The sequence below is a fragment of the Macrotis lagotis genome, chromosome X, assembly GCF_037893015.1.
Source record: "Macrotis lagotis isolate mMagLag1 chromosome X, bilby.v1.9.chrom.fasta, whole genome shotgun sequence".
NCBI lineage: Eukaryota > Metazoa > Chordata > Mammalia > Peramelemorphia > Peramelidae > Macrotis > Macrotis lagotis.
In genome coordinates, this window is record NC_133666.1 from 190,697,439 (window position 1) to 190,710,392 (window position 12,954).

Genomic DNA, 12,954 nt, shown 5'->3' on the forward strand with positions numbered 1-12,954 from the left:
CAAATCCGGTCTCGGACACTTAATAATTACCTAGCTGTGTGGCCTTGGGCAAGCCACTTAACCCCATTTGCCTTGCAAAAACCTAAAAAAAAAAGTCTTAGAAGTCTAGACAGAATATCAAAGTTTAGAATTACTATAGCAGCTAAAGCCTAAACTTTTACAAAGAAGCATGAATATACTGAGTAGCATTCTAAACACCAAGATGTCTAATAGAAGAAAAAAAGGACAGTATGGCTTCAGGAAGATTTCTTTGAATGAAGGAACTTGCTTTAGAAGAAACTGCCATGAAAAAAGCTATTTTTTTCAAAGTCAAGTGATTTAAGAGGAAGAAAATAAAAATTTTCATTACCTTCCTTCACAAATATCCATTTTCAGTTGCAAGAAGTATAAGTGCCTATGAAGCAATAAAAAATATTTAAATTAATTTAAATTTAAATTAAAATAAGAGATTTGAAAAGGCAAGAACAAAACATGTACATTTAAAAACTTGCATAACTAGAAATATTTTTCTAACAATATGCAATTGTCATTGTGTATGCTTATGAATTTTACATATCATTCATTAAGACTACTAATACTCATCTTAAAGCCTTTGTTTTTGAAATACTCTTTCTAGTTTACCATTTTCCTTTTCACTCTTCTCATTTCTTATAGCCTTTCCTTCCATTATTTAAGTCTTCTAAAAATGGAATGACTGTTGAATAGTTAGGAGTTTGATCCTGACCTTTTCAAAATGTTTACCACTACTTTTCCCATGTGAACATACCCTTTCTTTTCATTTTCATTTGTTCATTCTTTATTTTTTTTTTTAATAATGGAAGTATTATTTAAAGCATGATAATTAAAGAATAGTAAGGGATGAATGTCAGTGGTCATTTAGTTCAATCCATATACCTGAAAAAGCTTACTAAAATATATTTGAGAAATAGTGACCCAGTTTTTGTATGAAGATATCCAATTCTATATACATTTTATTTCCGGGCTGTTCTATTTAGGGAGTTGTTTTTTTTTTCTTATCTTAAACCTAAATTCCCCTCTTTGAAGATTTTATCCACTGGTTGTTGATCTACCTTCTGGGGTCAAAGCAGAATAAGTGCTAGCCCTTAAAATCCTCAAATTCAGCTATCATGAGCCATTCCCTAAGACTTTTTTTTTAGGTTTTTTTGCAAGGCAAATGGGGTTTTAAGTGGCTTGCCCAAGGCCACACAGCTAGGTAATTATTAAGTGTCTGAGATCGGATTTGAACCCAGGTACTCCTGACTCCAGGGCCGGTGCTTTATCCACTGCGCCACCTAGCCGCCCCGCTAAGACCTCTTTAAAACTAAATATTTCAATTTTTCTGATCTGATCTTTCTACATCATGAACCTAAGCTCCATTATCATCCTTGTTCTACTCTAAATGTTCTCCAGCTTCTCAATCTGTCCTAAAACATCAGGTCCAAAATGGAACACAATACTTTAAATGTTGTCTGATCAGCAGAGTGCAGGAGAATTATCACCTCCTTATTCCCGGAAACTAGCTTCTGTTCACTGCCAACTCAGATCAAATTAGGGTTTTTTTGACTGCCATCTATAACTGTTGATTACTACTGAATTTCAAGTTCTTAAAAACTCCTCAGATCTTTATAATCTTGTTCTTGTGAAACTGATTTTTTGATCCCAATTATAATAACTACATTAATTATCATCTGCATTCATCTTATTCAATTTAGCTCAACATCTAGGTGTTCAAATCTATTTGAATTCCAACTCTGGCCTCCCAGCTTTATCATCTGAAAATCTGATAAGCATGTCATCTATGAAATCTGCTGTGAACCCAATTATTCACTTTAAGACTCATAACCAAATTTCTTATAGAAAGCATGTTTGTAGGGGCAACTAGGTGGCACAGTGGATAAAGCACCGGCCCTGGAGTCAGGAGTACCTGGGTTCAAATCCGGTCTCAGACACTTAATAATTACCTAGCTGTGTGGCCTTGGGCAAGCCACTTAACCCCATTTGCCTTGCAAAAACCTAAAAAAAAAGAAAGAAAGAAAGCATGTTTGCTTTCTCCATCATTATAATTAAATATATATATATATTTGATGAGTCAAAGAGTTATTTTTTTTTTTTGGAAAATTAACCACTTGACTGAAATCATGCTGAACTAAGTTTCATTTTACTATACTAGAACCAAGAGTAGGATGCTGACACAAAAGGTATTTCCTGGAGTGTTACATCTAGCTCTCTCAGGCAGCTGAAAAGAAGTAATTTTCATTACAGAGAGAAGAATTTATCCCTCTAATCATATCTGGCACACTGTCATTACTAAAAATGTCAACAACCTAAATGACCTAAAAGTAAGTATTTCTGAGAAGCAGCAAGGCATTGAGGAGAAAGGAGCAAATCTCAGAATCTGGAATACCAGGATTAAAATCTTGTCTAAAATATATATTGGCTATATGGCCCAAGGCCATTTATTAAAATTCTTGATCTTACCAGACATTAATCTAAGACTAAATTACAGATGAGTTGGCCATCTGAGATCTACATTGGTTAAGGGAAATTCCAAACCAGGGAATTCTTTCCAGTAATGAGATTATTAGTCTCACCAACAACAATTATTTACATACATATATATATATATATATATATATATATGTATATATGCATGAATGAATTAACTGAATAAGTAAAGATAACTAGTTTGTGAAGACAAACTCAACTTAGCCCAGGAATTCTTTCATATACAATTACAGTATTTTCTTTCTATGACTGACAGCACACTTTCATGGTGGGTACTCAATAAAGCAGAACAATACATTCAAAGGATGACATCTATTAATATTGGTATGTCTTAGCCAGCTGATTTCACAAAAGATGTTAATCTCTTTGGAAAAGAAAACAAATTCTCCCTTATAATAATGACACTCTAAAGAATGGATTAGGATGAATTTCACATTGACTCAACTATATTAGTCAACAAATTGGCTTAGATAGTAGACACAAAATTTAAAAAAAAATCAGTGAATACTGGAACAGATGTATAATCACATAATAAAAGATTTACAGCCACAAGAAACCTTAGAGACCATTCAGACCAACCCCCTCACTTGACAGATGAGAGAATAGAAGTCCAGAGTCATAAACAATTGGAAAGTGCTAGAGGAAGAACGTAAACCAAGATCTTCCTTACTTAATTTCATCAAAACAGTAACCTTCACTCATTATAGAGAGAACTTTTAAATTATCTTTAAACAAGTTAGTTGCCAATTATGACACTGACATAAAGTCTCGGGGGGTGGAGTACTCCTGTGATTCAACATCCCATGAAAATGCTGGAAGGAATTTACTTATACTGACATACATGACAGTTGGTTCTAGTTCTCTTTTTTAAAATAAAATTTAAAAGGAATATAGTTAGCTCCAACATCTGGACAATATAAAAAAGGACACCTTATTAAAATTGATGATAGATGAGAGAACTGGTGGCAGAAGAGGAAAAGAAGAATTTTGGCAATTTTTTAAAAAAAGAAAACTTCTTGTTTGACATAAAAATGTGAATAAATATGAGGTTGTCCAAGTTCAATTGTATCTATTTTAACACTTAAATTAAAAGAGAAATTCACTATTTACATTTTATATAAAAAAGCACTAAGGTATAAAAATTATTTAATAGTTTCATAATTACTTTTAAGTCATCAGCATCAGCATCACCACCAAGTTAACCAAAGCATTAACATTCTTTTAAAAATTCATGTGGGGAACATACGACTTTGTTAAATTCTGCTTATCTAGGTTTTAAAACTGTATTCTTTCAACATAGGTTGCATGTGGGCATTATTATCTGTATTGCTAAGCAATACAGCTTTCAGTTATGGTTTTCTGCAGGTTTCTATGTTTACCCAAAGTAATAATGAAATATAATTAAACTATTCAATTTTCTTCAAGGTTGGGAGTAGAGAGAAGGAGGTTACAGATAAACAAATAGTAATTTTAGAATGGCCAAATTGACTCCTATTGGAAAAACAGCTTTTTAACATAATCTGATGAATTACCACATGGGAATATAAATCAGGAAACTAAAAAAAAACCCAAACAAAATAAAATCTAGCATGTGTCTCCAAGAAATGGCAATCTAATATGACCAGACTCTAAATGACAGGAGTGAGATGAAATCCAAATGATGGTGAAGAGACACAGAATCAAACAGATAGGATATCTTTGAAAAATGATGATGATGATGATGTTGTTGAGAATGATAATAATTTGTATTTACATTACACTTAAAGGCATGATGGAAGGAGCACTGAACTTGGGGATCAGAGGATCTGGGTTCAAATCCCTTATTTGTCTCTTGCTACCTACATGACCATGGGGAGTCATTTAAAGTTATGGCTCTCAGTTTCCTTTTCTGTAGGAAAAAGAATTAACTTATGAGGCTCTTTCTAGCTCTAAAACTATACTCCTTTAGAGTGCTTTAAGGTTTTGCAAAACATTTATATTACCTTATTTGATTTTCACAACTATCCTGCAATGCATGTGCTCTTATGGCAGTTAGGTAGTGCAGTGGATAAAGCACTGGGTTTGGAATGAGGTTTTGTGAGCTCAAATCTGACCTCAGACACTTATGTGATCCTGGGCAAGTAACAATTCTGTCTACCTCAGTTCCTAAATTGTAAAATAATTAGGAGAAGGAAATGGTTAAACCATTTTATTATTTGTGCCAAATAGGGTCGCAAAGTTGTCAAACACAACTGAAAAACAATTGAACAACAAAACAAACTAAAGGAGCTCCTTTCAAGCTATATTTTACAGATGAACAAATTGAAGCTTAGAAAGGTTAAATGATTTAATCAATCCCATATAGCTAATGAATGAGGCAGAATTTGAACCCAAATCTTTTTTATTCCAAGATTAGCATTACACCATGCTGTCTCCAGAAGTAATCTATTAGAAACCTCTCAGACCATCATTTATGACTATATCATTAAATATTATTAAATTAAATATCATTAATTAAATATTAAATTAATTAAATATCATTAAAATCTTCTCCGGTCATGATGAGCCTATATTGGATAAATTAATTACATGGGGGTCCCAGTACCAAATAAGAGACCCCTAAAAATGATAATGAAGATGATGACAATGATGATGATGATAGTAATAACATCAGTAATAAAAGCTAGAATTTACATGGAATTTTAAGGTGTACAAGGCATTTGATTCTCATAGCAACCCTATGAGGTACAATTATTATCCCCATTTTACAGATGAGTAAACTGAAGCAGACGGATGTTAAATGATTTGCCCATAGTCACACAACTTATAAGTGTTGAAAGTTGGATTTGTACGACTCCAGCCCTAGCATTCTATCTCTGACACCAAGCAGTATCTAACTGAGAATGGAGTTTTCCCCCCTTTGTTTTTTTTAACTTAAGGTCCAGTAGAAAAACGTGGAAGAGAACTTTAGGTCTTATTTTTAATTGAAGCAAAGAACTGAAGCTCTTTTTAAGGGTACTCTATCCAAAAGGCATATTTCAAAAATGTAATTCATGTTTTTCTGACAGCTTTAAAGAAAGACATGAAGGAAGGAGTGGGGGTGGGGGGGGGGGAGAGAGAGAGAGAGAGAGAGAGAGAGAGAGAGAGAGAGAGAGAGAGAGAGAGAGAGAGAGAAGAAAATAGAATCAGTCTATTGAGTTATGCCTGTTCCCAATCATTCTTGGCTACAAATTCTAACAGTATCAATTCCTCAGAGTTCAGTGACTCATCTATAGGTCAGAGTAATAGACTGAAATCTACAAGTTATTATGGAACCAGTAATAAACTCAAGATGTGCATTTAAGGTTCAATTGCAGCAAGTATAGAATATGGAAGACTTGTGAAAAGAGATCTGAGGGATTTGGTTGACCAGAAGCTTAATATAAGGACCAACTGTATAATGTGTTATTTAAAAAGTTAATGCAATCTCAGCCTGCATGAATAATGTGAAGATGACAAGGATGGCCCCATTGTGCCCTGGCTGGTCAGAAGACATGGAAAGTACTATGGACAGTTCCAGGCAATATATTTTAGGAAAGACAGTGAAAAACTAAAATGTGTTTCAAAGGGCCAATTATGATGGTAAAAAGTCTGGAAACTACTGCCTAAGATGGCATGATTGGGGTAAATAAACATGTTTATCTTGGAGTAGGCTGAGAGGAGAGATGACAGATGATATTAGAAGGGCTGAAATGAAGAAGGAATAAACTATGTTGTTCAAGAAGGCTGGATCAAAGCCAATGAATTGAAATTACAAAGAAGTTTAATGTAACAAAGAATTTTCTAATGAACAGAATCCTCCCCAAAGTAGAACAAGTTTTTCCAGGTGGTAGTTACTTAAGGCTGTTTCCTCATCTGTAAACTGAGAAGGTTGGACTGAGTGATCCCCAATGTCACTTTAGCTCTAAACTCTACAATCTTGTGAGGAATTTTAGTAGAGGATGGAATTATATATAACAAGGAAGATATTCCTCACTCAGTGGGAGGTTGAAGGAAATGATCCTTGGGATTTCTTTCCATACTAAAAAATTCTATCATTTTATGACCTTGATCCATCATGTACAACTATAGAACTATCAGCCATAAGACCCATGTCTGTGTTTTGAGTAGTGATTCAATTTGGTATAACATCTCATTCACAGAACCTTCCCTGAACAGAAAGCTAACAAACTCTAAGACTCCTCCTGGCAAAAGGAGGTAAGATTAAAATCAGTGAAATTATGGAGAGTCAGTGATACTGTCAATCTAGTTGCCAGTTCTGCCAGTTTAGACATTTCTGCATCCAAAAAGGAGGAAAATGATTTCTAACTTGCATATTCAATTTAGATTTGCAATGAATTTAGCATATCTGAGTATCTTGAATTTAATGAATTACAAGCTCAATTTTAAGGTAACTGTTTTATAGATGTCCTTAGATATAGCCAATGTTTGTATAATAACCTTGTATGATCAAAGAATCTGCCAGTTCACCACAATGCAAGGGAAAGCAATCTGTTGATGACAAAATTGGACACTATATAGATAGGGAGTAGGTAGAAGAAAATGAAGTTATAGTTGCAATTTTGATATATCATTATCAGTTATTGTCTTTCAAACTAAAAAACCATCTAAATTCTCAAATAAATTGCCAAAACAAAATAGGAAATCAAAGAGATACAAGTGCTTGAAGAAAGGTGATGGATGTTGGCCACTTCCTCTTTTTTGTATGTTTATTAACTCCAGAGAAGCTGGTCATTAGCTCAACTTCATCTGATTTGGAGCAAAGTATTCACCATAATAAATTCTACTATAACAAAACAATATGTATATTCCATTGGGGTTCATTATAATACATATAACAATATATTATAATAAAATAATACATATATAACATGCATGCAATATAATAGATATGCAAAGGAAATCAATTGGCAAATCTTAGATTAATTTGCATTCTACAGACCCATACTTGAGGAACTGACTAGGAAGGTCCAGGATTTAAAACTAACCACTTTTAAGTCACAAAATAGACGATCCACATAGAGGCAAGAGAATCAACAATCTTATTTGATTTAAAACATGTTTACCTAATATCTTCTTCTGGATAGTAACTTTGGTACCTAAGCATTTAAATTTTGTTCTGAAGAACTAAGAAGAGCACTTGTATATTACTAATTTTACATATTCATAGAAAATATAAAAATATATTACCTTGTTTGTTCTTGCTGCAATGTGTTGGGATCAGGTATAAAAAATCTTACTCGAAAATTCAGGTTACAGGGGAAAGGTCCTACAACATTTTTCAAAAAGAAATTACATTTTTCCTTTTTTTTAAAAAAAATGCAATTAAAGTTGTGATTCTTCCAAAAGCAATACAAACTTTTGCTATACTACATTGTCTTAGTCCTTCCATACTCACAAATGGGTTTGTTTCAAATGCTAAGTACATATACAGAGTGGAATTTTTAAAAGTTTGAGTCAACAATACATAGTTTGGTCAAGTGTTTCTGCAAGAGTATTCATTAATGACTTCTTAAAAGAAATAATGTGGATCTGTGATCAAACAGCTTCTTCTATCCTCTACATCATTCTATGCTGCCCAATGAAAAGTTTGAGATATTTAATTTCTGGGTAATTATAAATTTGTTAATTATGGCTAGCTAATAACTAATAAAAGGATGGTTATTTGGCTCTCATAAACCAAAGATGAATATTGGGGCTACTAAAGGCTTAAAGTGCCTGAGAGTGGAAATCAACTCTGACGGTAGACAAATAATGAGGAAATGGGCAAAAATCCTTAAGCTCCTCTTACAGAGTATGGCCTAATCATGAGATTCAGTTGCTTTCCACAATTTGGGCAAAATAATTCATCTCTATCCAAACTTCACTGATTAGTTTTCCCCTTCATAAACCAGGTCACTCTAAATTCTATGGTTCCAAGGTTGGATAGAGGCTTACTTTCTAAGAGCAAAATCTTGCTTAGACTGGATTCTGTTTGTAAAGTTTCCAAGATGGGTGGAATTCACCATGATTGAAAAGCAAGTACCCCAAGGATTTAGGTAATCTAATTTATTAGAATGCAAATAAACATATTCTTAGCATGCAAAATTCTCACTAAGAAATGTAACATTTTACCCTTAAGTAGCAGTTCATCCTTTTCAAAGCATATTCATATACACAAATGCATCATCTTATTCAATGTTCATAATGATCCGAAAACAGAAAGTACTGTTGTTTCCATTTTATATTATGAAGAGTGACATAATATGTCCATCATCAGTAGTAGGATCATGATTAAAAACTCAAGTCTTTTGATCTTGTCTTTGACTCCTTCCACTATCCTATGTGATGAGCTCCATATTCATAAATATATATGTGTATATGTATAGGTATAAACATACATGTAAATATGTATTGTGCAGATCTAGATACACAAAGCAAACACCAATTTTATCAACATTATCTCATCTTCAATGGAATACATGATATCCTTAAGCCTGATATTAGACATTCATTATAACAATGTTTAATAATGACCCAGAAATTCTCTGCATAGATAAAATGAATTAGCAAATATATTTGCTTTACTAATATCCTATAGCATTTTCCAAAGCTACTTAAACCTTTTCAAACCACCAACAAGTATTTATTATGCATCTTCTTATGTACCTGGTGTTCTACCCATCAGCTCTCATCTAAAGGCACCAACCAGTCTACTCAGCCTCACTCTCTCACCTGCTTACCTAGTCACTCATTCTCCCATCCACCCATCATCAAACTGCTAATTCATGACTGCTCTTGCCTATTATTCTAATCTTTTCAGTACTGGTATTTATAAGTGTACCCCCCTTAATCTTAAATTTGATTATCTCTAATCTCGTGTATGCCTCAAATGTAAGTCTGTAGACATGTAAGATATTTCTGATGGTGAAGACATCTATGAGTAAGCTTATAAGTACATATATTTACAATTCTAAAGAAAAGAGGCTCTGATAATAGGGCATATTTCAATTTTCATCTCTGTAACCCATATTTCCAGAACAAGGCCTAGCACCTAAAAGGTCTTTAATAAATACTTGTTGACGGGTTCATATACTTGAATGTATACATGGATAAATTATGTGTGTAGAGAATCTATCTATATATGTGAATGTGTTTACTGAATACATTTCTTCACATATTCATGTTGACTAAGGGACATTTTTGACATGTTGACAAAGGGGGCATTTTTTAGTCTATCTCCACATATATGAAGATAAAATACGTAAAACACCCATGTATATACATATGTGTAAAATGTGTGTGTTCACATGCATACATATATTACTACATGTATGGGTTATGTCTATACACACATATATTTTTGTATATCCACATATACCTTCATATAGGCTTCCTGTTGGGAAAGGAGAAGTGGTCACAATGATGATGATGAGGAGGAGGATAGCTCACATGTTTAATGGATGTTTAAGGTTTGTAAAGCACTACATATATTGTCAAATGATCCTCACAACAACCCTATGAGGTAGATGCTACAATTATCTCCATTTTACAGATGAGCAACTAAGACCAAAATCCTGGAATCATACAACTACTAACTACAGGATCCAAACTGAGGTCTTCCGGTGCCCAAGCCCAGGACTCTAATCATCACAAGTCTACTGAAAAGATACTTGAGCTACTGATATAATCAAGTGTGTATTCTAGTATTTGTGTAGCTGGGTGGGTGAGTGCTCACAGAGATACACCTATGTTGACAAAAGGGTGTGAAACAGTATGAGTATGTGGGGGTAGGGGGATGGGGAGAAGGGGAAAGGAGAAGTATTACCTATTTCTCATGCTGGCCTAGGAAGGGTTAGTTTGGAGCTCAGCTTCCTTGAGCTCAGCTTGTTAAACATTTTTTTTTTCCATTTTCCTTCTCATGTCTATTTGCTAACCTCACTCTCCCCTATGAAAACCTGGAATCATTTACTTCCCAGGAATGCAAATATCATATCAGAGAAAAGCCAATTAACACATCAAAAAGTGTAGCATAGCAACACTAATAAAACAAGGTTAACAAAAACTATACAAACCTTTGAGCTGTTTTCTGATTGGTTTACTGGATTCAAGCCATCTCTGTTGAATAAGGAAATAAAGTTTTATTTTTAAGTCTTAATAAAAACCTCAAAGTTATAGAAAACAGATTCTACTTACAGGAGAATCCAATGAATCTTCACCATGTTGCAAACCAAAATATTCTTTTTCTGTTATACCCAAGTGACTAAAAGCCATATCCAAGAGAACTTGACCAGTATCTTGTTTCTAGAGGAAAGAATAGAATTTAGAATTGAATATTTAAGCATCAATATTTATTTTTTTATAACCATAATAAGAGTTTATAACAATTTGGAAGAACAAAGCATTAAAATTTTATTTTTTCAATGCATTGATTGGTTTTGCTTAGAACCAGAGAGAGACATGCACTAAAAAATGTGAGTGACATAAAATCCAAAAGTGTCAGATTTTATTTTAAAAAAATAATTTGGAGGATACTGAAAAGAGAATTCTGAACTAGGAGTTAGAAGACATGTACTTAAGTCCCAGACATTCCGCTTATTTGTATGACCTTGAGTAAGCATCCTGAGCTTAAATTTCCTTCCTGTGAAATGGGGATAATAGTACTTGTATTACCTGTCTCACGGGACTGTAATGAAGATTAAATAAAATAACACTTGTAAACTGCTATACTGTAACTATCAAATGCAAAATACACAAAATCATTACTATTTAGATGATTAATTTGCTGCATTCATATTGGCTCTGCATAAGTCCTGATACATTGGGAAGTTTTTTTTTAACTTAAAGAAGAAATAAAAGTTTTTGAATTTTTAGAGTTGGAAGAGAATTCCAAGCCTCACTTTCTTTTTTTTGTTTGTTTTTTTTTAGTTTTTTGCAAGGCAAACAGGGTTAAGTGTCTTACCCAAGGCCACACAGCTAGGTAATTATTAAGTGTCTGAGACCGGATTTGAACCCAGGTATTTTTCTGTGTAGTCTTCTGGCTTTCACGTGGTGTCATTCATAAAATACCCCCCAAAAAAAATCCCATCTAATTTCTCATGCTGTCCCATGATAAAGTAAAACCATTATGGGGAAAGTCACACCAGGAAAGAGAACTGCCTACAAAGGGTCACATTTTTTCTTCATTATGCCAATCTCATAGCAGATGTGTTCTTGTTTCTAATTTATCTAATAGTCTTCCTATATGTTGACCTATTTAAATGTACAAATGTGTTCCAGACTTTCCAAATTTTTGTACAAAGATATTAATTTTAATTAATATGAATAAAATGTTAATAAAAATAAAATTAATAAAAAGCAATTTTTATATAGTAATAGGTCTTCTGACTCAGTATTCACTTGGTTGAATTCTAAGATATAATCCAACTTTATGTTCTGTTAATGACAAAATGATGGTAATAGCTAAGATTTATATATCACTTACCCTGTGTCAGGCACTGTCTAAGCACTTCACAATTTCATCCATTTAATCCTCACAACTACCCTGGGTGGAAGGTGTTATTATTATCCCCATTTTACAAATGAGAAAACTAAAACAAACAGGGATTAAGTGACTTGTTCCGTGTCACACAACTAGTAAACTAGAAAGTGGATTTGAACTCAGGTCTTCCTGACTCTAGGTTCAGTAGTAGACCCTGAGCGCCCAGTGCAGTGAAGAATGCATATGCCAACACTAGGACCCCCTCCCATGTTCTCAGTATAGCCAGGGGAACCCAAAGACTCCAGCTCTGAGAAATATCATATGCTTCAGTATAGTCCCAGGCAAACAGCATCCAGAACTCCAAGTGCTTCAGTGTATTCTGGGGAAACACACTCAGTACAAGTCAGACACCAGTACTAGGATCCCAGCTCAGCTCAAGTAAGCTGCCAGATTCCTATAGTCTCAAGTAGCACCAGTCACCCTCCTTCCCTCCTCCATTCCCTCAACAGAGTCATAAAAGTTGCCAGTTGCCCCATCAGTACAGCACCAGGGAAACATCCAGGGACCATGGTCCCTGGCACAAGAACCTGTAACAGTAACTTTTCCACCCTCGAAGCAGAATTCAAATTTAAAAGAGGGGGAAAGGGTCAAAATAGATGGGCAATAATCAACAACAATAAAAAGAAGACTCTAACTACAAAAAATATTATAGTAACAAAGAAGATTAAGACACAACTCCGAGAGGACAACAATGACAAAACACCTATGGACAAAACCACAAAGAAAAATGGGAAGTGGTTTCAAGTCCAGAAAGAACTCAAGGAAGAATTCAAAAAGGAACTTTCAATTCATAAAAGAGACATAGAAGGAAAATGAGAGTGATACAAGAGAACTAAGAAAAAAAGTCAACAACTTGGATTAAAGATGACTTAAAACATAAAACTGAACAACTGAAAAAGGAAATACAAAAA

General features: G+C 33.8%; 1 protein-coding gene across 10 annotated transcripts in view; it reads right to left on the reverse strand.

Moving 5' to 3' along the window:
• Positions 1 to 12,954, reverse strand: part of PTPN3 (protein tyrosine phosphatase non-receptor type 3) — a 291,839-nt gene that overhangs the window by 139,396 nt on the left and 139,489 nt on the right. For 9 of the 10 annotated variants that reach the window (XM_074208223.1, XM_074208222.1, XM_074208224.1 and 6 more), the window contains 4 exons: positions 10,699 to 10,806; positions 10,578 to 10,620; positions 7,714 to 7,792; positions 350 to 394 (listed from right to left, as the gene is read on the reverse strand). In XM_074208223.1, coding sequence (XP_074064324.1) covers positions 350 to 394; positions 7,714 to 7,792; positions 10,578 to 10,620; positions 10,699 to 10,806 — 275 coding nt within the window. Of the gene's footprint in view, positions 1 to 349; positions 395 to 7,713; positions 7,793 to 10,577; positions 10,621 to 10,698; positions 10,807 to 12,954 lie in introns of those variants that run through there. The other variant, XM_074208228.1, reaches the window with a different exon arrangement.